The 27,626-nt window shown below is 47.7% G+C and overlaps 1 protein-coding gene across 12 annotated transcripts in view; it reads right to left on the bottom strand.

Moving 5' to 3' along the window:
* Positions 1 to 27,626, bottom strand: part of srcin1a (SRC kinase signaling inhibitor 1a) — a 95,549-nt gene that overhangs the window by 11,119 nt on the left and 56,804 nt on the right. For 5 of the 12 annotated variants that reach the window (XM_068578283.1, XM_068578286.1, XM_068578280.1 and 2 more), the window contains 16 exons: positions 24,605 to 24,631; positions 18,081 to 18,276; positions 16,876 to 17,171; positions 14,181 to 15,007; positions 13,792 to 13,893; positions 13,298 to 13,425; positions 12,143 to 12,163; positions 11,315 to 11,475; positions 8,986 to 9,161; positions 7,989 to 8,119; positions 7,536 to 7,683; positions 6,394 to 6,691; positions 6,044 to 6,299; positions 5,624 to 5,763; positions 5,204 to 5,356; positions 2,525 to 3,427 (listed from right to left, as the gene is read on the bottom strand). In XM_068578283.1, coding sequence (XP_068434384.1) covers positions 2,528 to 3,427; positions 5,204 to 5,356; positions 5,624 to 5,763; positions 6,044 to 6,299; positions 6,394 to 6,691; positions 7,536 to 7,683; positions 7,989 to 8,119; positions 8,986 to 9,161; positions 11,315 to 11,475; positions 12,143 to 12,163; positions 13,298 to 13,425; positions 13,792 to 13,893; positions 14,181 to 15,007; positions 16,876 to 17,171; positions 18,081 to 18,276; positions 24,605 to 24,631 — 3,960 coding nt within the window. In that variant the 3' untranslated portion in view covers positions 2,525 to 2,527. Of the gene's footprint in view, positions 1 to 723; positions 862 to 2,524; positions 3,428 to 4,628; positions 4,755 to 5,203; positions 5,357 to 5,623; positions 5,764 to 6,043; positions 6,300 to 6,393; positions 6,692 to 7,535; positions 7,684 to 7,988; positions 8,120 to 8,985; positions 9,162 to 11,314; positions 11,476 to 12,142; positions 12,164 to 13,297; positions 13,426 to 13,791; positions 13,894 to 14,180; positions 15,008 to 16,875; positions 17,172 to 18,080; positions 18,277 to 24,604; positions 24,632 to 27,626 lie in introns of those variants that run through there. The other 7 variants (XR_011077579.1, XM_068578290.1, XM_068578291.1 and 4 more) reach the window with 5 other exon arrangements.

Genomic DNA, 27,626 nt, shown 5'->3' with positions numbered 1-27,626 from the left:
AATGACATGAGGTCACAGCGACATGAGGTCAGCGACATGAGGTCACAGTGACATGAGGTCACAGGGACATGAGGTCACAGGGACATGAGGTCACAGCGACATGAGGTCACAGGGACATGAGGTCACAGGGACATGAGGTCACAGCGACATGAGGTCACAGGGACATAATGTCACATTGACATGAGGTCACAGGGACATGAGGTCACAGTGACATGAGGTCACAGTGACATTTGATCCTCTAAAATCAGTTAATCTCCGAGCTCATGTGGACGTTTATGCCAAATTTGGAGAAAAGTCTGCCTTTCAGGAAACGCTCGTCTGCCTGCAGACGCTCCTGCTGAAGGTGTGCGAAGGTGCCGCCCACCTCTACAACAACACATGTTTCTATATCGAGAACGAGGCCACCAAATTGCCGGTAAATGTAAAAAAAAAAAGAAAAGAAGAAGAAAAAACTACATTAAAACCTCCCTCCCATCTCTCTTGATTTATAGCAGGCACAGATCATTGCTTCTCTCTGCCCCAGTTTCAGATGGAGGGGCAAAGTAAAACGCCATTTTTTATAATGATCATCATCTTTTTTTCTTTTACAGCCCTCTTCTGTGAAAGCCTAAAAAACGATTGCGGCCTCAAAAACAGGACCAACACCGAGCGCGTCAGTCAGCCGAGGCGCTGCCAGATCAAGCGTTTCTTTGGCCCGACGGAGCTAGATATAAAAGGAAATACCTGGTGCTGGCCCTGGATCTTCATGAAGTCTTCTCTCCTGCCGCTTTTAGTCTTGTCCGTGCTGTTCTGCTGCAGGTGCTTCAGTTTGGAGGCGGCCGAGGAGTGGACGACCTTCCCCAGGCTGGAACTGTTCCCTCCCTGAAAAGCACGAGGACAGACGTGTGAATCAGACCTCGGACGCGCGGTACACGTTCATACATTTCACTTCGTCCTCTTCGGTGCCTTTTTAGTTCACGCGTCACGTACGCGGCGTTCGATTTCCGGCGAGCAAAAGATCAGAGCGTGTCGCTGATGCAACCGAACAAGCCGCTCCGCGGAGTTTCACCATCCATCAGTGGAAAAGCGACAAAGACGAGAGTGCAGAAGCGCCAGCATCGAAAACTGACGTTGCGTAGAGCGGCCTCGCCGCAGGATCCACGAGGCGGCGCGCTAAATGATCTCTCCTGCCGAGTTACTCCCTAATACGCACAAAAGCAAACACACACACACACACACACGGATTTTCCCATCCCACTGTGCCTCTTCTGCACACACGGAGACATTAGCCGGAAGAAAAACGAATAAATGATGAACCGCAGCAGCGCCAAATAGCCGATCTTTCTCCGCTACCGCAATTAAAAGACAAAGAAAAGCCTTCTTTCCTCTTGAATTTTTGAATAGTCGACATTAAATATACAGTATCTTCAAAAATGCGCGGATTTAAAACTGTAATGGGGGCCCGTCAGCGTGAATTTGGTGAGCAGGCGTCGGACGAGAGCAGGAAGAAGTGTTGAAATGTAGAAGGCGGTTGAAGTCGGAGTGACGAAATAACGCGTGGAGGCGCTGTAATCCTTCGCCGCGCCTACGGGAACGCTCGCCGTCCTCCACATCAGACGGGGCTGAAACTCGCCGTGACAGTGCGACTGTCAATTATCGCTTCCCGGGCCCGGAGTGGGAGGCGTTGAACTGCAAGAGGGCGCGGGGGGGAGGAGATACTATGCGAGCTGTCAAGGCGCCTCGCCGCTCACACGGGAACAAAATGAGTCTTTTGATTATCGCTCATCCTTTGTTGTGTTACGCTCCAACTGCAGGTGAGCTGGAGGAAAAGGCGACCGGCGAGAGTTCAACGCGTGGTCATTAGATGTTAACGAGAAGTGCATTTGAAGCGATATTTAGCTCCGGTGTAATGGATTTATGTCTTCATGCAGGTTCCTGGCTTGGTAGAGCGATAAGTTGTTCACACTTCTGCTCGTTTTTTTTGTGTGTGTGAATTTTCCCAAATCTTTTTTTTCGTATTTCCACCTGAAAGAAATGACCCGGCTTGTATTTCTCTCCGTGTTATGGACCTTTTCGGTGTGTATAATGAGACGCAATACATGAAATACACCTTTAAGTTTGTTTAAATACAACAGCTGACACTTCATTATTATGTTCAAAGCTATTTCTGAGACTCGATAAAAAGACCGAAACAAAGAAGAGAAGATCGAGCGAACATGTAGAGGAAAGCAGAGAGAGAGGAGAAAAAGAGAGTAAATTAAGATATTTGTATGATCTGCGCATTCGTCGTGTTCGCCTGGTGACACAAAAGGTTGCTCGATTATTCACAGACATAAAAAACAGATGCCAGGACACACCGATAAACAACAAACATCCCCGGGGCTCGGCAGGAAAAGCATCTCCAGCACTAATCGCAGAACAGACAAGGAGAGAGGAAGTCTGCTGTCTGTCCCTTTATTGCATCTTTTTGCCATTTAAAGAAACGATTAAATGCCGATTTTGTCAGGGAGCAGACATCAGGAGAAAGAAAAAAGTGAAGATCCGACAGTCACCCGAAGAGAGAAGCAGCGAAGACAGAAGAGCAGAGCATGCTGCCGCAGAGCAGAAATCTGAACAGCCGGTGAAAGCGGTGAACCTGCATGGACGCCGGGCTGAAAGACGGCGGCTTGGGTGGGACCGGCGGCTTCTTGGTCTCCGAGGTCGAGCCGCCCGTCGCCCGCACGGGAACGCTGCTCGCGGCCGTCTCCGCGTAGAGCCGCTCTGCAGCTGGATGGCCGCCGATCTCTATCAGGGTGTTCTCCAGCTCGCGAATGGTCTCCTCCAGGCTGTCCATGCGCCTGTAGGCGCTGCGCCGGACGTCGTCGTGGTCCGACCCGCTGGACTTCGGGTCGGACGATTTCTGCCGCTGCGCCTCGGGAATCCCGATGCCGGCGCCGCGACGGAGCGTCAGCACTCTGTCCCCCGTCTCGATCCCTCTCCTCAGAGCCTCCGCCACGGCGCTGCGCCCGCCCGAGCGGAGGGGGGATTTCATTCTGGGTTTGGGCACCGGCTTGGACGACTCCAAAAGGGAATGCAGCCGCCCGTACGCCTCCCTGACTGTTTTCCCCTCTCTTAGGAGAACCAGCAGAGGCCGGCCACTCAGCTGGGCCTCGGGGACTTCATTAGTGTGCGGCGAGATGATCAGGGTCTGCAGAGCTTGTCCTAAAGTCCTGCTGAGCTGCTGGGCCTCAACGGGAGACACCACCCTGACCTCCAGCTCTGTCAGCAGCAGAGCAACTTCCTGTTGTAACTCGGCTTCCTCCTCAAAATAGCGCTGCTCTCGCTGAGGAGGGCTTCCAGAGGATTCCCTTCCTTTGTCTGCGTCTCTCACAGGATCCTCTGAGGCCGTGGGCGAAGCCGGCAAACACTCTGTCAACACGATGTTGGGGACAGGAGACAAGCAGCTTCCCTACAAATGAGGGAAAGCACCCGAGGTTTAAATTCAAACACACCGAGCCGGACTGCAGCGCAATGGCGAGATAACCGCAAACTCAGGCAACCACAACCATAGAAGAGCAACTTGTATGTCACGTCAGTCTTGATATCTTGTGAAGACACATATCAATTAGTTGACATGTCTGGGCGCTGATGAGCTGCCTGTGAATCTGAATCAGAAACGCTTTCCGAGTGTGTGTGTGCACGTGCAAACGATGTGATAGTGATGCAAACACGCCACAAAAAGATGAAGGAAATTAAAAAAAGGCAACGTTTACAGTAAAATATGAGAAATGTGCAACTCAAGTCTGAAGCAGTCTAGGTTTTCACTAAACACCACAACACAGACAGTTTGTGCCCAAAGTGCACTTGATAACTTAATAAACGCTGTGGATATTTATTGTGTGCAAAGAAAAACCTGCGTTCTTCAATATTCCTCACTTCCACATGAAATACAATATAGAAAGATGTTACCAGCAAGGTTTTAGCTTCATCTTTTTCTCTCGTTGTTTGGGTTTACAGCACAAATGCTTCACGGTTGAGTCTCAGCAACATAAGCAGCTACGTTTCCAGCAACAACAAAAAAACTCTGCATGCAACCTGCTCGTCAATTAGCAAATAAATGAAGTCAAGCACCTGGCACATTTAAGATACTTTCCTCAGATGTTTGGGGAGATTAAGTCATGTGTAATAACGTTTACGTCCTCAGGTGGCGAGGAACGCAGCCGTCTGCAGCTTTATCAGTGACACGTTGATGAATGTTTTAATGTCTCTAAATGCCCCAAATTATTAATGCTACTTAACTTCAAGTTGTGTGTGTGCAAAGAGACACTGCACTTGCAAATAATTATGTTTAGCGGTGGTCGGTCACACACGGTTATTCAGTCTCTTCACACCCGTTTGAGACACTTAATGCAATTACAAAACTGCAGGCTCGTGTGGAAATACGACGCCTGCGTTGGTGTATTCCAAAAGTACCTTAAAACACAGCGTGCGTACACATTGAGATTGATAATATGCACCGAGGAGAGACGTGGTGTCTATTTTTAGTTTGAGGAGATAAGAGGAGGGGATGTGGCGTCTGTGGGCGGTGGTTTCTGTGTGTGGCGGAGAGGTGAAAAAGGGAGGAAGAGGGCAGCAATCCACAGCACTCAGGGTCAGCCAGAGGGGTGTACCTGAGAGCCCGGGGCCTCAGAGGGCCACAGGTCCGGTCTGCAGGGGGGAACATGTTTGCTGCTGCGAGGGCTAACAGGCGGGAGGGGGAGAGGAAGATGAAGCCTGAGTGGGGCTCTCTCAAACAGCTGCGGGAGGGAAGAGGGAGGGTTTGAGAGCGGTAATAAACTGTAGTACACAAACACAAACAGCCACTGAATATAACCTAAATCTGCTTTTGTTGACTCCGTGCTCCATCAAACTCCAGGCAGGCCAACTCAAACACAGGCCCATCAAGCAGCCATCAGGGTCCATCTGTCTGTCTGTGATCTGTGAGCCCTGGGTGATGATGTGTGTGACTGAGCAGTGTGTGATCTTGTGGGCCGGAGGGGGGCCGGGAGGACATATGGCACCTGCTGCTTGAACATGTGGTAAATGATGGTGAGCGTGTGTCTGCTGGTGAGAACGCGCGAGCACTAAAATCCATTTGGCAGACCGTGGACGTAACGCGAATGAATAAACGAGAGCGCAGTTTTTCCGAGTCGTTGAACCACAACCCCCTTAAAATACGCAAACCCGTGTTTTTTTTTTAGTTTACCTCTAATTCGGCAGCAATTTTCTCCTCCTCTCCGTCCTCCCTGTCCCCAGAGGCGAGTGTTGGGGGTGTGGATGCGGGACGGGGGTTTTCAGACACGGCCCGTCTCAGTTTTACGTGCAGCTTCTGGCTTTCGGTCTCCTCAGATTCAGACTTCTGCGATCGCAAAGAAATAGAAAAAAGAGGCTTTGAACACATCTGAAGTCCCGAGCCTGCAGCTTCAACTTTTTATGGACGAGGACGCAATTTTTTGATCTCACAAGACTTTTTATTTAAACAATAGCTTTGCACGAACAACCTTTAAGGGCGAAACTCTGTTAACATTTACAACTGAGGGGGAAAAAACAGGTTTTTTTACGATTCTTTCCTTCACGTGACGCACAGATTGTACAACTGTGTGCGCGTCAATGTTCTCCGTCTTACTTTTATGCTTTTTCCAGGAATGAGGGGCTCTCCGCTGCGGCTGGTGAGGCTCGGAGAAGACGGGAAACTGCGTCGAGGCGGTGGAGGAGGAGGAGACTTGGAGGGCTTCTCTGTGCGATATCGCGGCACCGTCAGCTCATCTGGAGGAAAACAAGTATTTCGGGCATCAAGCTGTGAGGCATTTCAAGGCATTATAATGTGTACGGTGCGTTAAAACCTGCTTTTCTTAATATTGAACGTCGAGCGTTTGAATGTCTTAGTTCAGGGAACACAAAATCTACCTGCAGGGCTCATGAAACTATTTTCAAACTAATTGGATTCACTTTAAAAAGAACGTTTTTTTCTTCCTGTCTCTGGAAAAGCTGTCAACTTGAAGTGGAAAAGGTTTTCGCTCGACAGTGCACGAGCTCTCCATCTCACCGGAGCCCCGCCTGGATCCTCCCTCTTTCCCGGACAGCTTGTGCTGGGGCTTGCTGACGCGGTGCTCTGGGACCCCGCTCTGGAGGATCTGGCAGGACGGCGCGTTGGAGGAGGGCTTGATCTGCTTGGCGGCGAAGTCCAGGTCTGGGATGGCTTTCAATAACTCGGCCTGGGTCTCCTCCAGCAGCCGGTTGATGTCCTGGGCGCTGTACTGGGTCAGACTGGCTCGCTTCTCCTCCCAGTCCCGCTCGGCAGCCTGTGGAGCGCAGAGACTGGTTATTTAAAACACTTTATAAAATGTTGGTGTTGCAGGATTTTCTCTCAGTGCAGACGAAGGTGGAAAACCATACCAGTCGGACCTCCACGGATAGAGCTTTGTCAGCTAAAGCCCGGCGTTCCAGCTCCTCCAGGGCTTTGCCCTTGTGGGGAACAGGAGGGTGATTGTCCTTGTGAGTGGCCCCGTGGCCCCGGCTGAGGCTGGCGTGGGGGCTCCAGTTGGACAGGCTGTTGCCTCCCCCGAAGTCATTCATGGTGAGCTGCGGGCCGGCGGAGATGTCGAAGTCCGAAAACTTTCGCAGGTCGTCGTTGTGCTTCGATGAAGGACTGGAGAAGTCCTCCTGCTTCTTCCACACGCCCTCATTGGCTTGTCTGGTAAGACACGGGAGAGACATTCATTAAACAACTCTTTGAAATGTAACACAGAGGCATGAATAATTCATGACTTGGAGGGAAAACTATTGTTGCTGAATGCCAAAAACCAAAGCTAGGAACACTGTGAAGGGCACAAACCTTGCCAATTCTCTCTCTTTCACCAGCAATATGAGAGGGAAAATGAATTTGATAAGCTCTTTTGATCAGTGAGGTTAATTAAACCAGAAAGTGCAGTGCTTTTCTTGGACGCACGGCCGATTAGGAGATAGAGGACAGAATGCTGAAAGGCACATTTTAAAAGTCTATACGCTTGCCTTAAAAATTGAAAAGTATTTTTTCCATGTAGCTGGAAAGAGCCTTCGTTAGAGCGTTACCCATAAAGCCAGGTGGTCACTTCAACACTAGATGCTCGAAAGCGACTGTGAATCACTTCTCTGTCTCGGCTGGTTTTAAGAGCTTTGGCTTCAAGCAATAAATGTTTAATGGCGGAAATATCTAATCCGATTTGACAGCAATATCTAATCAATTTGTCCGAGGTCCGTCTGTCCACCGCGTTTTAAGAAAATCCATAATGTTCTGCTGACTCGCAAACAAAGACGAGTGAGAGCGTAATCTGTTTGGCAGACGTACAAATGGGCAAGCCTTCATCGAGCTGATTACAAATGGGTGCGTTTTTTCGTGTCGGCTAATGTCGGACATATTTCACTACGAGCACTCGCGTCAGTGTTTATGGGATTACTTTAAAAAACCTGTCCTCGCATTGACTTGAAGATGGAAAAGTTTTTAAGGACGTGACGTCCTTTCAGCACGTGAAGCGTGCAGGTGCTGAGCGGGTGCATACTTGCGCATGGTGGCGAGGGTGTCTGTTACGGTCTTGCAGCGTTTCAAAAGGGCGTCGAGCCTGTGCGGCTCTTCTTTCAGGAACTTGACGGCCTCCACCTCCACCCTGAGCACCACCCGCATCTTACTCTGCAGGCCCGGGAACTGATCTGCAGGAGAAAGAAAAAGAAGAGCGGTGAGACGCGAGAAAACCGACCCAAAACGAATCGATTCAACGCGTCAAAAAGCCTTTCGTGTTAATCAAATGAAACATTTTTTAACTAGTGTAAATGGTCAACGGGTTCATTAAGACAATGATTCATCTGAGACTAAACGCCTGACATGCTGGCTGTGGGTGACAAAAAGATAATCAGCACCCTGGTGAGTAATTAGTGCTTTATAAACTGTCTGCCTGAGTAAAAAAAGAGTTTTCTGTTTTTGTGCACAGAATGTGAAATGCGCCGGCGTGACTCACTCTTCAGCTCCGTGAGCGTTTCTCCCAGCTTCCTCAGAAGAGTGGCCTTCTCCTCCAGCTCCTGCACCGTCACCAGCTTGTGGTTGACAGACGACTCCTTCTGGATCTCCTCCACCGACTTCTCCAGGTCGCTGAGATGGAACAGACAGAAGGGCTGAACATCGGGGGGTTTCCTCCGCTACACTTAAAAGAGTTGACTGAGATTCAGTTTGAGTTTCAGTAAAAAAATAAAAAATAAAAAAAAGAGCCTCGAGCCAATAAACTGTCTCTCCATCAGCTGGCAGCAGGAAGAGCTACAGCTCTGGACAGCTGAACTGGAGGAGTGTGGACAGGGTGCTCTCTGAAGTTTTTAAAAACAGAGAGAATCTGTCGAAATGTGAGTTTGTTCAGCTCCGATATCGAGCGTTTTGTCTGGTCGGCTCTGCCTTAAGATTACGTAATGAAACGAGAGAGCTCCACGTATAATTAACCGAAGATAAATCGTCTATTAGCCAGGCTGAGTAACCAACATTGATGAGCGGGAGATCATCTTAACAGTTCAACCAATTAGACGGCAATCAAACCGTCGCTCAGAGAGAGAGGATCCAGGAAGTGAGACGCGGGACTTATTACCAGCGGAACGTTTCCACACGTGAGACAGAAGCAAAGTTATCTGATTATTAAATCTCAAGGTAGCTCTCGACTCCAGTTTTTGCAGTCACTTCAATTAGTTTCTGGACCGTCTCACACCTCGGATCTTAATAAGCATCTTGCTCCGTGCCGGGCTTAATTACAGTTACGATTTCATCGTATCACGCCGTCAGCCTGCGAGTCATGTAATTACGAAACAGACGTGAACTTTGTCACGTTTTGAAGCAATTATGAAATACGTGATGAGACTCATCTCAAACGAGATAGCGGTCAATTTACGTATATATTTTATATTCAATTCGACCCGTCAATGTTCCTCTTGACGGCTAAATTATTAATATAAAGACATTATCGTCCCGTCACTGACTGGAGCTGCTGGATGATGAGCTCCTCCTCGTTGAGGTACTTGAGTCTCTCCTCCTCCACCAGGAGGCGCTGTCTCTGCAGAGGATCCTCCTGCTTCCTCAGGGCGTCGGCCACGCGCACATTCAGCTCCGCTTCTGTCCGCTTCAGCAGAGTTCGCACCGAATCCTGGTTCTCCATCTGCACACACACACAAACAGCACGCACACGCACACACAAACAACACACACACGCATGCATTCAAACACAATATTAAGATGTTAATGTTTCTTCAGCAGGCCTTGGCGTTCACTCTGCAAACTACTTTTGAAATGACTTTTATCAACATCATCCATGTTAACCTTGTGAGATTATTTGATTAAAAACTGTTTTCATCGCAGCAACAGGACAGAAAAAGAGGAGACTCGCAGTCGCCCCCAAAGCTTTTCAAATCAGTGATTTACAGAAACCGTGAAGGAGGGAAGGCCGTGGCCTCTTGTTTTAATCTGCGACCTTCTCTGCCACGAGAGAAACATTTTTGCTCTGACTGCTATGTATCATCCGGCAACCCTGGCATCAGATTGCGTCTTTTAGCCTTAAGAGCTAGCAAGTAGTTCCCTCTGCGTGTGTGTGTGTGTGTGTGTGTGTGTGTGTGTGTGTGTGTCAGCCCGTCCATATAATGTTTCTCCCCACACAGAAAGACGCCCCGAGGAAAAACAAAAGGCTGTTCGTGGACAGAAGCACCGAGCGTGTACTCGGCTCCCTCTCCCGTGTTATAAATGGAATATTCTACAGGACTAGTGCGTGTAATACAACTCCCTGCGATGAAAAACACCTGGTAAGCAAGAAAAATGAATAATTGATTGGCCTTATGTTCCAGGAAGTGCAACCGCACCGCTATCGCTAACATTAAAAAAACTTTGTGCATTCCCTCAATATATAGCCTACCGACACTAATGCATCAAGTCCAGCACAGGGAGTGTGACAAAATATAAAAATATATATATATACAGAAAATATATTTCATTGATTTTTTGTATTTTTATTTTAATCGTGTGCTCCCTCTCTCCCAGTTGCCCCGTCTCTCCCGCACACTGTCTCTGAATAATTCATGAGCAGCATGTAAAATTTAAGCTGCTGGCCGATGCCACGGGCGCCCACGGTATTGGTGCACAGGTGCACAGGTCACGCTCGGGTGCACGTACAGGTACACAGCAAGCTGTCCTCTGGTCGGGCCGTTTCTAGAGGCTCGTGTGACTGCTGTCGGGGAAACACATAAGCGCACCGCGTGCCCATCACCTGTCACTCGTCTCCTCCGCCGCTGAAAGCATTTAACTCTCTCTCCTCCCGCTGCAACCACGGCATCGGCGGCAGATCGCATGAAAAAGGAGGACCTGCGTCGCCACATTGCCGTTAACTCGAGCTTTTTTATATTCCGCTCGTTCGATTTTATTATAAATCCAAAAAAAGGTGCGTTGACCTCAATGTGTCAGGCAGCACGACTACGTGAACCTGCAGGTGTTATTTACTGTAGGTGTGTAGTATTGAGAAGAGAAGATCAAATAAACATCAAAGCCAGCGATGCTGCATGCAGAGCATGTGTGTGTTGAAATACCTAATAGTGTACATTCAACTGCATGAATGTTAGATGGACGAATGCATTTTAGAAACTTTAAAAATTCTGTTTTTTAAAACTTTGGGGCAAATGTGGTCTTACTAAAGTGAGGTATGAGGGACCTGAATTTAATGAAGACGTATCATAATAAAAACTATATTTAAAGAGGAACAAACAAGGAAAATGAGACAAAACATGAACTAGAATATCAAAGAAATACTTGAGATAAAACAAACTATATGTATGCGTAGATTCATGACTTTTCCATGACTTTAAATCAAATTTCCATGACCAAACATGTAGTGAAATCTGTGTGTAAACAGTAAAAAGTGATAAAATGTGGTATTTAAACTAACAATGAGGATTCAACGCATAAAGTAAACCTTAAATGACACAAATGAACGAGAGACAATAGAATGAACATTTATATAGAATAAACATTTATATAGATGCCTGTATGTATGCCTGCTTATATTTTGAGCCTTTCTTTTAAACGCAGATTCATTATTTCAAACTCAGCGTGAATGATCGTCATGAACACATGAATATAAGACATTTACACGACTTTTACTACACTTTTGGGATTATTTTTTTTCCCCAAGGACTTTTCCAGACCTGGAAACAACCATTTTAAAATGCCATGACTTCTTCAGGTTCCCGTAAAGAACCCTGAGTAAACGCCATGTATTGTTACCTGGGAGAACCGTCTCTTTACCTTCTCGGAGGTTAAACGTCGTACCTGTATTTTGCGCAGCTGGCCGAGCTGCTTGCGCAGGTCGGTGGCGTTCTGCTGCAGGCCGTGCAGGTGGAGCTGCATCTTCAGGCGCCCGGCGCTGTTCACCAGCGTCGTGTTGGACGGCGGCGGCGGCATCAGCGCCAGAGGTGCCGACGGCGTGTGAGCTGCCAATCACAGAGCGGAGGAAACACGGAGCGTCAGCGGGAGGTCGTCGGGGAGGGAGGGGGGGACAAATATGATTAGTCTGCTGGGCTTGTGCGCTCCTGTGAGGCTTTGAGTCACGTCGCGCGACACACACAGAGCACACACACACACACACACTGGAACAAATACAGTGTGTGAATGCTAAAAAAGCACCATATTCACCCTAATAGCCCACTGGGAGACATGAGAGCTCATGCTATTAGTAACCCATATAGAAGTGCAATTAGTCTGCTCAGTAGTGACACACAGGGGGATAACCATGCTCTTATCTCCAGGCAGGGCTATGCGAGTACGGCCATTGACTCCTCAGTTATTCTCACACACACCTCCTGAGCGCACACACACACACTCTCATACACATTTACAAAGGAGAGCCAAGTCTGTGACAACTTTTTGAAAGGAAAGAAGCCAAGCAGAAGTTCAAAAAGTAGAGACGGAGACAGGAGGGAGGGGTTGGGGTTCGCTCTCCGGGAAACCAGCCAGGAGGAAAACGTGAGGATAGACGCCGCCAGCTAAGCAGCAACACCACCACCACACACCCATACAGCGAGCAGAGAGAGCCACGAGAGATGTCTGAGAGGAGAAATTAAAAAAAAGGGCGGTATAGAGGAGGAGATGGCAATATACCTTTCTGCTTCAGCCGTCCAGCTGGAATATATAGAAAGAGCCGGTTACCGAGAAATTAATGAGAGGGTGATAGAGAGTCAAAGGAAGTCTTAAAGAGTTCATATTTACAGAATGATGATTCCTGTGGAGAATTTTTTTTATATATCGACTGCAGCAGAGAAAATGACTCCAGCGACGGCTAAGTGTTTTTAGCGCCGTGTCAATTTGTGCGAGCGCTTCAAAGACTACCGCGTCCTTGCTCTCGCCCCGTGAAGGTCTGGCTGCAGCGGGAAAAAAACGCTTTGTTTGGGCCAAAAACTGCGACAAGATGAAGGACATGGGACAGAAACGGTGAAGGGAGAGGAATTGTATTTGTTTCAGAAATGCTATGTACGGGCTACACCTGTTGGAAGACAGTTAATATCAGTATTTTACTAAATTGTATGCAGAAAAATAGATGTATTTTTTAAATTAAAGTCTGATAGTTTGATAAATAAATATTAAATTCAATGTCTACGCATCCATCACACAAATACAAAGCTGTCTGTCTTATTACCTCGCCAAGAAGTTTATGGTGTATGTTTGTTTTCACTTTGTGAGCTTAAAACGTTCCCATAATGGACAAATTCATCAACTACTAAGTACTAATATAGTAATACGTGTCTTTTTAACGCAATGGACTGTTCCTTTAAAGTCTCGATGGCCTCTAACTTTAACAATTAGATTTATTTAAATGGTGAATGAGTCATTTGAATGAAGTGAAAGAGAAGAGAGTGATGTATGAGGTGGAAACCTAACCAGTTTGAGTCCGTTAAAACAAACTGGTGTGTTTCCATGTTCAGTTCGGTTCATCTTAGCAGGTGTGAAAGCTGTCAATCAAACTCCGGTGCCGTAAACGAGGCGGGTCTTGGTCTGTTTCCAAACTAAAAGGCAACTATGCAGAATAGTTTTCTCCTGGTTTGAAACCAAATGAACCAAACGACGTCCTTCAAAAATAACCACATCCACACTTCTGAACTGAAGAAGGTGATGAAGACAGCAGCATCCAGCTATCCTCCCTTTTAAAATTTGCGGCGCATTGTTTTTCCAGATGAAAAAAAAAGAAATCACAATAACGTCTGCACAGATCAGCAACAAGACGACCCGGAAGGCAAAGAAAACGGTCGCTGTACTCACTTCCCGTGGCGGAGCCGTCACTGTTGGTTTCGGTCTTCTCGCTGGAAGAGAAAGGTAATGGCCGTGAGAACTCCGTCCCTTGGTCCGGTGGGCAGCCCGCCATCATGCAGAGACGCAGCAGGCCGCATCTGAGGATCAACGGCCACAGGGCAAGGCAATTACAGTGCTAACGCTAACAGCACGACTACCGGACGCTAACAAGGTGATCTTCTTGTTGTGTTCGTGAGGCCGAAAGCGACACGACGACACTGTTCCAGGTGTGTAAACTCAAAAATCTACTGGAAAGCGATGTCACACATCTCTATGTAGCAAGGCGTGAATCAATAGCACGGGGCCCTGAAGCTAATGTTTAGCACTGCGCACTCACACAAAGCAATGGCTCTGATAATAGCCTGCTGCCGCTCCAGTCGATAACGCTGCATGTTGTGTCTGACCTGAAGCTGTATCTGTGGAGTTTTGGAGGGTTAATTTGGGGGGATAATGGAGGGTCTTACGTGCTGTCGCTGTCTGGCGCTCTCGTCAGCACGCTCTGGACCAGGCCAGTGAGGCTGGCTATCTGCTTCTCCATCGCCTCCATGCGCTCCAGACGATGATCCCTGCAAATGCAATCGTCACAGATCGATCACCGAACACTGACAATGTATACCTGTGCAGAGTGAGCAATACAGCTTTAAACGTACCTTTTAACTTGCTAAGTAAGTTACAAAGTCTAAGAGTTAAACATCAATACAACTGGTTGAGTGCAAAACAGAGAAAATACAAATAACGGAACATTTCATGCATTAAGCAGATAGCTAATAAGATGAATACAATAATGATTCAGGACCGTCTTTAAGCAGAACAACACACCTTGATGAAATTGCCCACACAGACCGGCACTGACCTGCTGATGTCCGGGTCCTGTCCGGACATGGAGGAGCCGAAACCCGGCGTGGCCCTGCCGCCCTCCCCGGGCCCGGCCGTCAGGCACAGGGGCTCGGAGCCGGAGCTTGGCCTCGACTTGGGGCTGTCCACGAACACGGAGGAGGAGGCCGAGTCCTTGCGGAACGACTGCCGGACGGGCGAGGCTCTGCTGGGCGAGCTGGAGTACGAGTCCCTGTCCCTCATCTGCATGTCGGGGATTTTCTGCGGGGACGAGGGCGGCATGCGGAAACCCATCCCGAGCGTGGCCGAGGAGTACGTGTCGGAGTAGAGCGAACCCCCGGGCTTGTAGAGGGAGTCCTCCAGGTCCCCTTGGAGGGCGGCGGCCGAGTAGGTGCTGAGCGAGCGCACGGAGCCCCGGCGGTACAGGCCGCTGGTCACGGGGAAGCTGAAGGGGTCTCCGATGGCGGCGAGCGACTGGGTGGAGGCGATGCTGAGGCGGCCCTCGTGCATCAGGCTGTAGGGGTCCGCGTACAGTCCCTCGCTCTTCATCAGCGCCATGTTCTTGGCGGAGACCTCCTCGTCGGGCTTGACGTCGCGACGCTCCAGGATGGCGCTGGGCGAGGGGGAGAGGCCGGCGTTGGCGCCGTGGCCGCCGGCCGACGGGTGGTGCGGGTGCCGCGGCTGCTCGTGCTGCGAGTGGGAGCCCGTGAAGGACGGAGGGCGGCCGCCGCTGTAGGAGAGGCGCGAGCGCGACGGAGAGCCGGAGGACGCCGCGGCCGTGGAGGAGGGGAGCGTGTTGATGCGGCGGGTCGGGGAGGAGTCGCGGGAGGAGTACACCATGTCCCTCTGAAACCAACAGAGCGGGGAGCAATTATAAATGCAGCTGCAGAATTTAATCTCCAAAAAAGGATTTGTTGTTTTGTTATCACGTCGGTGACAGGATGAAAGAGAACTGCAACGGCATGAAATGTTTTCAGTAGGTCACACGCGCTCCTAGAGAAAGCTCATTCATCAATTCATTCGGCTTCACGGTTTAGGGGTGATGTTCAAAAAATGACAATTGATTTTCACTTTAAATGAGGTTGCCGAGGTGGAGACCTGCCAACGCTTCCCCGAGCTCCCGCTGTTCATAGACGGAGTTCTCTCTTCAGGTGAAATAGTTAACGAAGTGAGGAAGAGCGAGGAGGTTGTTCCCGAAATAAATGCTTTTTGCCCAAATTCTTTTTCACCCAGATTTTGGTGAAATGGAATAATTCCTTTATCTTCCGTCGGTCTAGTTTGTTTTATTGGCTTATTGTCACATTACTACAAGCGGGTATTGAGTCCAACCTCAAAATCAAAACATATGTTTTTATTCTATTTACAGAGTTTAACAGAAACAAAGCTATTGACACAGCTTCTCCAGTTTTCTTTTTGTTATCATGAATGTTTGTTTGCTTTCCATGTTTTGTTTGTCTCTGTCTCCAGTGTGAAGCGTCTTTGAGTTTGTCTTTTGAGCGCTATATGAGTTTGAATTATTATTATTATCCACACTGAACAAGTGAATACCGTATATTTGTGGCCGTCGCTAATACTTTCCTCAACCTGCCTTTCATCGTAAGTGCTGATGCTTTCCACCCTGCTGATTTCTTTTCTCATTTCTTCAGCTTTAAAAAGCCAAATACTCTGTCACATAAGCACTTATTTTCTTCAACTCATCCCTGTTTCTAGCTGCCTCGCATGCGGCACAATGTAATACACAGAAAAATGCCCGGATACAAATGTTTAGAAATATAATATATTTACAAAACCATATGGAGGTGGTCTGCCCAAAGTTTATGGACAAGGTGAAAGTTGCTGCACAGGAGCAACTGAACGGCAAGCTGCTGTTTAAAGATGCAGCATGCGTTCAATCTCCATCACTCATAAAGAAGAGATGGACATCTCACACTCACTGCCGAAGATGATAAGAAACTTTGAGGCTTCTCGGTTTTGGCAGATTAAAATGTGCTGCTTTAATCCATGCCTTTAGGATTTCTTGGTTTTAAACTCTGTGGATGTATTAAAATGTAGATTGTGTAAGATGGTGCTGGCCAGCTGTCGCTCTACCTCTTTTTTCTTCTGGTTCTCGTGTCCACAGACACACACTGTCAGAGTGCACGAAGACACAAAACGTACAGCGCAGCACATGCACACACAAGGTACACAGCGTTTTACGCTGCCTGTTTGCACGGTTAATCGCGGTCGTGTTCTCTAGCATTGTGTGAATATAATGCAGATGGTAAGTACGGTTTTGTATGAAATAATTAGAAAAAAAAAAAGCTCTCCCTCAGGCTTCCTTGATCTTCAGTGAAGCAGAAATAGCTTCGGATGTTAAAATATGCTCATTTCACAGAGGAACATTGTTCCCCGGTCTCTGCACGGCAACAGATGGCCTACTTGAAGATAAGAAGTACATTTTCCAGGAGGAATACCTGTTAAATTACCAACCCCACATCCACACAACAGCCTGTCAAAGTTACCATTGAAATATTAAGCACGCCATTACCTCGCCGGAGAAGCACGCCTCCGCTCTTCACGTCGAGGCAGAACGTTATAGCGCAGCTCGCTGGCAGCTCGTTTGTCAAACATCAGACTAGCAGGAGATCAGACAGCTTTCTCTCTCTGAAATAACCCCGTTTGCCCTCTTCACCTCCCCCCTCCGCCTCCTCCCTCCTGCGCCCCATCCTCCTCACCCTCAGGTCTCCGTTGGCCAGGTGCGCGGCAGCAGGGTAGGAAGCGTAGATGGGCTCTTTGCGGAAAATCTTGATGATGCTGCGGTCCTGGATGTCCCGGACGTCCTCCAGCTCGTAGAAGACGTTGCGCGCCTCGTCCTTGATCAAGATGGCCGTGTTGGGCGACTTCAGCATGCCCGCGGTCAACTTCTGGGGGAACATGTGCACGATGAGCGCGTGCAGCGTGTCCAGGCTGCTCAGCTCGTGGGTGATGTGGACCCGGCGCGTCTCGTCTCCGTACTGCAGGAACAGCACGCCTGGAGGAGGAGCGGCGAGACGGGGCAGTCAGACGGGGACGGGTTCGGTGGATGGAAAAGAAAATACAGAGCAAAGCAGTTCTGTCAAATCTTTGCAGCATTTATTTATAATATTTGCGCCATTTTTTAGCGATATAGTGGTGCCGATTATGGTAAAAAATGTTGACAAGACTGTGAGAAAAAGACTGTGCTATCTGTGTGAGAATGCAAAACTACGGTGCATGTTTATAGTAAAAGTATTTCTTTTATTATTACTACTTTTACTTCCTATCGATATTAAAACAATGGATATCAAATTACCCCCAGAATAGCCCACTTGTCAGTTTGCTGCAACCCTTGATTTTAAAAAGGTAAAAAAATGAGTCTGACACCTGACTAACCTGAATATTCATCTTCATACACCCGAGGGACAAACAAAAAGAACAAACAAAGCAAAGAAAGACCAGTGATTAAAAAGTTACAAGCAGAGGAAGTGAGATATTGCAGACGAGTTGAGGAGAGAAGAAAACAAAGTGGTTAGTAAAGAGACATGGAGAGGAGAGAGCTACTTCTGTCACCTCATTCAAAAAAGTGACCTTCCTCAGTGACGGCCTCTTTAGTTTTACTGATGCTTTCTTTCAAAATCTCACTGACAAAACACTCATCGATGTGGAGATCTCACTAATTCGCTCTTTACTCCAAAGGCCCTTTTGTAGTGAACCTGTAGCTGAATCTGTACTTATAAATAACTACGCAAAATAGTGTGCGTTATGAATGCCAATGGAAATATAATGAACACTTTCAAGCTAATTGTGTCTAAACTGAGGAATCTGAGGAAAGTATAACACTTTGTCTCTTTCTGTGCAAACACTCGACGGCCTCGGGTCCGACCGGCGTGTTGAGACGGCCAGCAGCGCTTCAGATCTTAACCTGGAGATCGTAGCTTATTCTGGCTGGCGGAGCGGGAGAGCGGCAGGCTCTGGCGGAATCGGTTCATGCGGTTGAACCCGATGGGGACGTCGGCTTCCGACATGGTCTCCAGGGATTCGGCGGAGGCGAAGGAGAGCTTGGCGGCCTGGTCGGCGAGCCCGGACTGGGTGGACTGGGAGTGCCGTGGACTGCGGCTCTGCGGGAGAAGAAGAAGAAGACAGACACACGGAGGGAGACACGATCATTGACTGAGAAGTGAAATCAAGGCGGGGAGAATTGGATTGGACGGGGCCGATGGAGTCGGACCAACAAGAATTTAAAAAAAGAGACAGCGAGCACACAAAGAGACGCCACACAATCAACCACATAACAAGATTAACGAGGCCTTGACGATGAATTAGCCACCAACCATTCACTAAGAATTAGCGGCGTCACAGTATCAGGCATCAGTTGAATGCTGCAGCGGAGGAAAAAAAAGCACAATATAATTGTTCTCAAATGGCACGGCACTCCGGGGCATCAGCCGTTTATGGATCACCTATGGTGGTTAAGGAGCGAAAATCAAGCCAGGGAAAAAATTTGCGCTCCAGCTCAGCGTAAGTTATCTCGTGTTTGCACACACACACTCTCCCCGCACGCCGGCGCCCCCGACTCTCCAACTCATGTCCCTGTGCTGCGCCCAACTTTAAATGAATGCTCGTGGGACGGGAGGAGAAAGCTGAGGCGAATCCCCGCGCCGTCACTGTCGGTTCCTCCCGCTGGCCGGCGCCCGGGCGTCCTCTCGGTGAGAGACTGTTAGTGCAGCTGGAGGGCTGAAGCTCACTGAACTGGCTCCAGATCCCTCACCGCCGCCGCCTCAGCGTCTCCTCCAGCTCAGAGGCTTCTGTAATGAGCTCCCAGAATGCCGTCTGCTGGTTGTTGGGATGGCAGAGGCAGAGACATCCTTAGCCACAGTACAGTAGCTGTGCCTGCTCTCCTTCTCCTCCTCCTCTTTGCACCATGAGCACAACGGTTTCCAAGGAGTTGCTCCTCGAGCATGGAGCTTTCATTAATGTGAGACGTACGGCAGCTGCACAGCCGGCCACCTCTGTGCTCAGCAGAACTACACAAACACCCATTAAATAAATGACAATAAGACAATAAAATGTATCTCGAGCCTCACACAACCACGAGCATGCCCTTTAGCCTCTGAGCGTTGTTTAATTAATCAATTAATCAAGTTACCGCTTTATCAAAGAGTTAAACGAGTGCCGCTAATTTAATGCCAATCAATTGATCAAGTCATTTGAGCTGCGCGACAGCCAACTTAAACTAAACGAGCCGCGGCGACGTGTAACTACAGCCATCACAGGTAATTTGCTCTTTAAATTAACTGCTACGCTTTCACACGTTTTGTTTACGAGGCGAGAGGCAAACCGGCACCGCGGCCGAGGCGCCGCACACAGCCCTGTTGGCGGCGCGGCGCCTCCCCCCGGCTGTCACTACCATGCATAATTCAGTCCCACGCACGCACACGCAGGACGATAGCGGCGGTGTCTGATGATAGTGGCGGCAGACAGCGTCTGAGCACGCAGAGAGGTGGGGGGGGGGAGGGACGGTGATGCTGACAGATAACCCCCACCGTGGTTTCTAATGGGCTCATTCATCTAAACTGTGAACAACACAGTCAACAGCGGCACGTACGTGTGTCACACCCTGGGCCGGCTACAGCGGGATAATAGAGACTTTAGGGGGGTTGGATCCAGGATTGTACTGTAAGTACGCTTTGGTTTTGAGAGGCTTTTATCCTGTAAATTAACTAGATTATCTTTAAATCCCTTGTTATTTATATTTATAAAGAGCCACTCTCGTGTCTGTATACGGTAGTCTCCAGGAAGTTACCTTTGCACAGAGCTAAGCTAATGTACTCCGCCGCTGTCCAAGTTAAGCTAACCAACGGCTCATGTTAGCTCGTTGTAATTACTGTATGGACGAGAGAAGGGTACAAAGATTCTCAGCACATCTCCTTGAATGCTTCATTATTCCTGTAAAAACTAAAAGCCCTTTTTTTTCCTCTCCATATCAGCAGGCAGTTGACTCAACAAATTGCAGGTATTTAACTAACCTGGAAGTGGATCTGAAGTGGAACCAGCTGCCTAAGACCATCCATACTAGATATTGTTGGCAAAGAAATACAACAGCAGCTTTCAGTGTGAATGGGAGTGTCTGAAAAGACCACCATGTCTGAGAAAAGAGATTTCTTCAGCGAGCTTCTGCTCATATTTCCACTGCATGGCTGAGGGGGAAACACAAAGCTTCTGCTTTTGAAACTCTTGAGTCATTCTACTACTGCATGCACACATTGTATTTCACGGCTAAATCACCTTTCTTTGAAAAGGAGAAGGGAATTGAGAGTACGGGCGCCTCGTGACTGGCTCGTGTCTCTCGGTGTTTTGCAGACTTTAACATTTGTGAACCGTCCGAAGAAAAAAAAGCAAACGGCGTGAGGGAAAAAAGTAAAGTTCTGCTCTGCCGACTACGAATGTGCTGCCGAGCGAGACGACGAAACGCGCAATGTATGTAAGTGCGTACGCTCGACAGCACGCACGTCACAACAGGCGTGTAAACACCGACTTCCATATTGGTGGTTTATGCAACATCAAAACCGGAAAATCTCTCCCTGCAGTCGTTTTGCATTGTAAATATTCGTCGTGAAGGCGCCATCTGGTCGCGCATCTGGTCCAGCGAGACATGTCAGTGTTTTATATGTGACGGAGTTCCACCTCCTTCCCTCCCTCCCTCATTTCGTGTCGCTCCGCCATCCTCCCTCTATGCCTTCCCCTCCCTGCACTCGCTCCACCTCAACCTTTTTTCTTCTCTGAGAGATCCAGACTTTCTCAACAGCACTCAATTACTGTGGAGAAGTGCAGGCTGTTATAAGGGCACGTCAGAAGAGCGGCGCGAGCAGGGAGCTGGGTGATCGTACACCGAACAGACGTGAATGGAGTGGAAAGCTGCACACGAAGGCTTGACAACAGACCCGAGGCTACAAACTGCATTAAGCTCAACGCAACCTCCTGCATGTTGTGTCTTGTTACACACACAGGGACATTGTGGTTTCAGGTCAAGTGATTACATGTATTTTTTGTTATGCATGAACGAGCACAACTCACTTTTATGTCGTCTCACTTAGTCTGCAAACCTCTTAACCTTGCAGGTTTTTTTTTTTTTTTTGGTGGTGCTTTTTTTTTACATGTTTAATATGAATGTCAACTTAAAAAATTGATTCACAGTTCTCCCATGCAGGAATGTTTTGGTGAAAGATGTAAAGGAATAATAACTGGAGGACCAGCTCAACACAGAAACCCTGTAGATGATTTCTTGAAGCCTGGCAGCGTTTTTCAGAAAAGGTTTAGCGGTGAATTCCACGCCCTTTTTTAAGAATCTGTAGTACGCTTGTTTTTAATATTAAGTAGTGTTAACATTAAGGACTGCTGTCACATTACATTTAACTTTGTGCAGACACACACCAGATTGTCCGCCTCTCCCTGCCATCTGCGGCTTCATACTTTGTTTTTTCCTTCTTACTTTCTCATAGTTGAGCGGCACAAAGTAATGCAGCCCTGCTCTTGTTTTTCATCAAGATGAATCAACTTTTTGAAATTGTCATTAGACAAAATTGGGGTTCTGTTTTTACCTTCAGTGTGAGCACCCGTACGCGGTGCATTGGTCCGTGCACGGGGTGAGCGTCAAGGTTGCTAAAGGTTCTGACTGCTGATTCAAATGTGCAATATTCACATAAATACACAGCGTCTGTGTAGCTGGAGTTCAAAGGGAAAACAATGTATAAACATAAATAATCCCTCTCAATCATCACCTTGTAGAAGTGTGTAGAGAGGAAAGAAATATAGGGACTCAAAATATAAAAAAACACTTTCAAAACGTACGTGTTGGGCTCTGCTGCCTGCATTTCCTCGATCAAACTGGATCGCAACCTGGTGCGAGAGATCGTACGCAAGCGTCCATGAAGAAGCTACAAAAACGGAGGACATGTTGAGTGATGTGCTATCGGCTAGAAACGACTTGATGCTCGTGAAACGACAAGGAGGGGTTTGTCCCCTTGAGTGACAGGTGTTAAATAGTTAACAACACAATCCTCACACCTCAACCGCATCTCTTATACTATGTTCACCTCCAGCTTCTAATCATACGTTTCCCCTCCTCGTGTTTTTCTGTGCCCTGACTTATCTGTGTTCCTTTTTTTTAATCCCTTCCTTCATTTGTCCACTCCCAGAGCTGCTTTCCGTCAACAGATCTGCCTGAAAAGCCGCATTCGGTGGGGGTGCAACGATTGTGCCGTTGCCGTCTGCATTTTCTCCCTTTCAACAATAAACCCCGGCTCTTTCTCCACAAAAAAAAAAAAAAAAAACGAAGAAAAGTTCACAGCCCTCACTTTTAGAAAAACGGAGAGAGAAAACAGCTCTCGAAAATCGATCCATCTCTCCCATCCAATTGTCTCTCCTCGCTCTTCCTCCACTATCATTATTTCTCTCCATGTTTTCCAGCTCTCAGGCCAATCTTCTGGCCGGACACACAACCCTCCAGCGCCTCTGGAGGCTCTTTATAATACCTGGAGTCCTCAATGCACGGAGCAAATTGCTTTTGCCAAATTGCTGCGACTTGTGCATCGATGTAATAGCTGGAAGTGATTATCTTTTTTTTCTGATAGAAGACAGAGAAAAGGGGAACAGATAATATATATTAGGACAATATATTTAACTGCATTATTCCTACTATATTAGTCTATAGAAATAGAAACCATTACTATCAGATTACATCCTTGATCCACACACACACACACACACACAGAGGTAAAAATGAGCGTTCTGGCTTTATTTAGGGTTTATTTTCAGCAGGCAGGTGAATCCGGAGAGTCGGGCTTTAGATTAGAGCCGGTGGGATGAGGGAGCAGGATGAGGCTTTCACAAGCTTTACTGCCAAATGAAGCGATGAGACATCATCGTAAAAAAAAAGAGCTGGCGACGACAGTGTTGTGTTGAAGGCAAAGAGCTTCAGATCTGTTACCGCTTGGACCCTTTTTTAGTTGTTTCATTCTGCGGTTTAATACGCTGCAGCACCTTGAGGAGCCAATAAATAATCCCTAACCCTCCCTGTTCAGTGATTAAACTTCACCTCACTTGATGCACCTTGTGCTACAAAGAGCAGCTCACTGTACTAGGAAGATAAGACACACACACACACACTTTCTGAAGGGCCACAACCGTTAATTGATTAGTTAGGCAACCGCTCTCAGTCAGTGCTTTTCTCTGCTCCGCATTGAGTTTTGGATTGTCGGGTCACAGAAAACAAGACACCAAAAAGATGTTTTGAATCTTTTTTTTTTTAAAGATTCATTGGTAAAATAATCCACAGATCACTTCACAATGGAAACATCGTTAGTTGCAGCTCTATTTTCAGATCGGAGTCTTTAATAATGTGTTTTGTTTGATGTTGTGAATGCAGACAAACCCACAACAAGTCGAGCTGAAAGTCCTGCAGAGTTGCAGGATCTCGGCTGTGTCGTGTAAAACAGATTTATGGGATGGACTGGGCTCTAAATTCTCGTTGTCTGACCTCTTGTTTGAAGTTTAAGCACTTGTGGGAGTCTGGGATGAATTGCTTAGCCTTCATTATGGGTCAGGGGATCTGGCTATTGATATTCAGTGACATTTCCAACCTGTCCAAATGATATCGTAAGCAGGGATTCAGACGACTACGCCGCAGATAAGCCCTAGGCTCTTCCCTTACACACACACACACACACACACACACACCTACACACACACACACACACACATTCTTTAACTTGCTCTGTTTAGATAACACACCTCCCTGTCTGCCTGTGGGCAGTGTAATGCCACAACAAAGGGAAACACAATGCAACGCACACCAGCCAGCAAATGGGCTCAAGTCTGTAAATCCAGCATGCAAGATTAAAACTTTCAACCCGTCTCGCTGCCGGCTCCCTCGGCCCATAACCTGTGGATGAGCGCACACTCTGCAGCCCAGCCGTGACTCGAGCCTTGGCGCTAATGTCTTTGTATTATTCCAGCGATGCTTCAGCGGCACGTCTGAAATGTCTTCTTAATGTCTCAGTCAGTCTCAGTAATACTTCAGCAAGGTCACATGGCTTCCAGCCATTAATGCCGGCCGCCCGAGGTATCATAAATCCCGAGAGAGACGTCTTCTGCAGATTAAATGGAGCTGGAGAAGTTTAAGCTGTCGCCACCCCCGACACCTCCGCCAACGCAACCCTACTACACACACACACACACACACGTGCGCGAGCACACACACACACTGCCAGAGGAGCAGAGAGATGCCAAGTGAGCTGGGTGTTGCAGAAGTCAGAGGACAAAGGAGGAAGGCTGGTGATGCCCGAGGAGTCTGACGTAATCCCAGCACAAAACACACACACATACACACACACACACTGGACAGGAGACTGACAAACGCACAGGGACACTTAGACACGCAGCACTGACCTTAAAGCTCCAGTAGTTGGGCTGTTGCTGTGACGTTCATGAAGGACAAAAGAGGGAAGGGAGGGAGACAGAAAGAGAGAAAAAAAAAAGTGAGATACTTCTCTCATGCTGCTGAAAGTTCACTGACAAAAAGAAACCACTTTTCTTTTTCTTTTTTTAAATGGTGCTTTATACAAGGTGGACTGGAGAGAGGATACAAGTGTGAATGCAGGCAAACGCATCTTCCCCAAAAAGCACAATCAGTTTCCTAAACCGCTTTCTTGTCATGCGTTTCTTTTTCTGACAAGCAATCTATGAAATTCATTAAAACCACAATCGTTAAGTGTGATTGGTGATAATGCAGTGTGTGTGTGTGTGTGTGTGTGTGTGTGTGTGTGTGTGTGTGTGTGTGTGTGGGGGGGGGTGGTGAGAGGGCTGTGTTTTGCAGGCGTCGGGTTACAGCGCACCTGAAACAAGATTGCGCCGCTGGCCGTAACTAGTTGAATGGGAGGAAATGAAAAGAGTGGAATTGAATCAAGCGGCAGCCCACTCCCGTTTGTTTTTTCCAATGTTGGCCTCTCTCCCAGACTTCTCCACCAGCGGCGAGCCGCCGCTCTCCCTCCTGCTTGTCCCCTTCACCCTCCTCCGAAACTCGCCGCTTCACCTGCCTCACCCCACCTCACCCCGCCGTGTAGGAATAGCTGCTTGCATGTTGCTGTCAGGATGTGAGCTTTTCCATTTAAAACATAATCACCCCGCAGCCAAAGACAGAAAAAGGAAAGATTGGGGCAGAGTTCATGCATTTTAATTCTAATCCAAACTCTTATTCTAGTTCTTATTCTTATCTGCAGGCCTTTTTTTTTGTCCACTCAGTCTCTCCTCCTGCAGGAACCGCATTATATTCCTGGTGCACGAATGGAGAAAAAAAAAAAGTGACAGGCGCGTTTTGATTTATGATCGTTGGTGGTTTTTCATCATCAGCTTTCCATTTTAATACTGTCTCTACAAAAGCTTCCATTACTTCAGTAAACAGGAGCATCAGAGGGAGCGTTTTTCAACCGATTATTACTTCATTGTAATCTAATCTTCCACTTAACGTCCCCTGATTTGGCCCCGGTGCCATTTGGTGACAGTCTGCCTCGCTTTACGCTCCTCTTTCCATCGCTCTTCCCCGGCTCTCTTTTCTTAATGCACTGCGGTGCGACTTATTGCTAGGATTTGAGACATTATCGAGCGTTCTGGTAACACTAATTCAAAGAGGTAAACGGTCGTGCCCGAGACGACACCGAGCCACGAAGAGACATTTGGCGAAAACACAGATATTATAAAGCTCGGCGTCCCAAATCAATACAACAGATGAATAGTATCCTGCGAGTTCTGCGTACACAAATGTGGCAGTTGGTATGCAAATGACACCGTTAATAACAGAAGCTGTGTCCCAATTATATACTGAATACTCACATCATGTACCGTCTTTTAAAGTATACTGTTGTGCAGTTAGCGAGACAAAACGTGTCACATACATGAAAGTCGACCTCTGCATTTAACCCGTCTTAAGCATTTTGGGAGCAGCGGGCGACTTGAGGTTCAGCGTTTCGCTCGGGGAGACTTTAACAGGCGGACGGGGAGAAGCCGGGGATCAAACCGTCAACCTTGTGATTAAAGGACAACCCGCTACCCGCTCCAAAAGAAATCCTCATATTTAACCGCTTTATACGAACAGGAAATACTTTTGGGACTTTCACCGTCAACGAGACTTCACAAAGTGACTTTAAAAACGTTTTTTTCTGTTTGCAGAATTGTTCCTGGAGCTGCTTTAGTGAGCTCCTCTTTACTTTACTTCACGCACTGTTTAAAGTTTACTTTGTGAGTCACTTGACGGCGCTGTCAAGCTGCTGCTCGCCGTGTCTTCAGATGAATGCCGCGCGAGAGAATCAAGCAGACTCAATTTGCATACTCGCATCTTCGAGTCCACTTGGTGACCTTTCCGGCGTTAACGCACTACGAACTTAAAACCCGCTTAGAACCAATAGCGGTGGTCTTAGTGGAGCAGAAAGACAGAAATGGGACGCAACACAGTCGAGGGATAATATAGACGGAAACAGCAGCGGCGACATAATGAAACCTATTACGACGCATCTGACTAGGATATAAAAAAGTTCAATTACCTCAAACCCCAAAACTGAATGTTCTAACCTTCATTCTGAAAGGTAGAAGGTGTTCCAGGGCATTTTAATGTGCGTTACTCTGTGCATATATCCGACTCACTGGCACTCAGACAAGTGGGACACTTAAAGGGACGAGGAGCTTAATCTCCTCCCACGCTAACCCCCCTACATAGAGTATACATTTCTACCCAAATATGTCAAAGCAATTATTATATAAAGACAACTCTTTGATGTGACGCTGAGGAGAATTTTTGTCTCATAGCTAGTTGTTATGTGTTTATTTTTTGTCATATTAATGTCGCTGTCCAGGAGGATTAAAGGATTACATTCTCCGTAATGGGTTAATGTGGTAATACAGCTTTTTTTGTTTTTGAACACCCAAATTTATAGCAAATTTCTATTATTATTGCATAGTTTCAAGCGAGGCATAACAAAAATGTTATGCAGGTTAAATCTCCCCCTCTGAAGTGATCACCACGCGAAGGGGTGAGAGGTCATGGGGGGTGAAGTGGTTCACTTTCAGGCATGAGATGATACATGCGGTCGGACTTGAGTTACTCCCCGATCATGTGACATGTGTTGTGCGGCCGGTCAGTGGAGCTTTGTCCTTAAAAAGCCGCTGACCCGTCGGCGGCTGTCGGGGAGCTCCATCGGTGCGTCATAAATAATTGCCGTTCGCTTGTTCGGACGACGTTAATGATCTTTATTTCTCCCACAAAGCTAAATGACTGAGGGCTGGCTTTAATGGCGCGGAAGAGATTTGTGGTCTGGTGTGTCTGCCTCTGCCAGCGGCCCTCTTTGTTTGTTGCTTTAATGAGGCTTGCTCACAATTCCCAGGTAAAGTCAACGCGTTCGTTGCGTTCGCCGCCGCAGAC

Source organism: Clinocottus analis, unplaced genomic scaffold (genome assembly GCF_023055335.1).
Source record: "Clinocottus analis isolate CAN_PGR_092001 unplaced genomic scaffold, fCliAna1.0.p SCAF_16, whole genome shotgun sequence".
Classification (NCBI taxonomy): Eukaryota; Metazoa; Chordata; class Actinopteri; order Perciformes; family Cottidae; genus Clinocottus; species Clinocottus analis.
The sequence above is the reverse complement of the archived record's forward strand: the minus strand, read 5'-3'. Positions and strand labels throughout refer to the sequence as shown.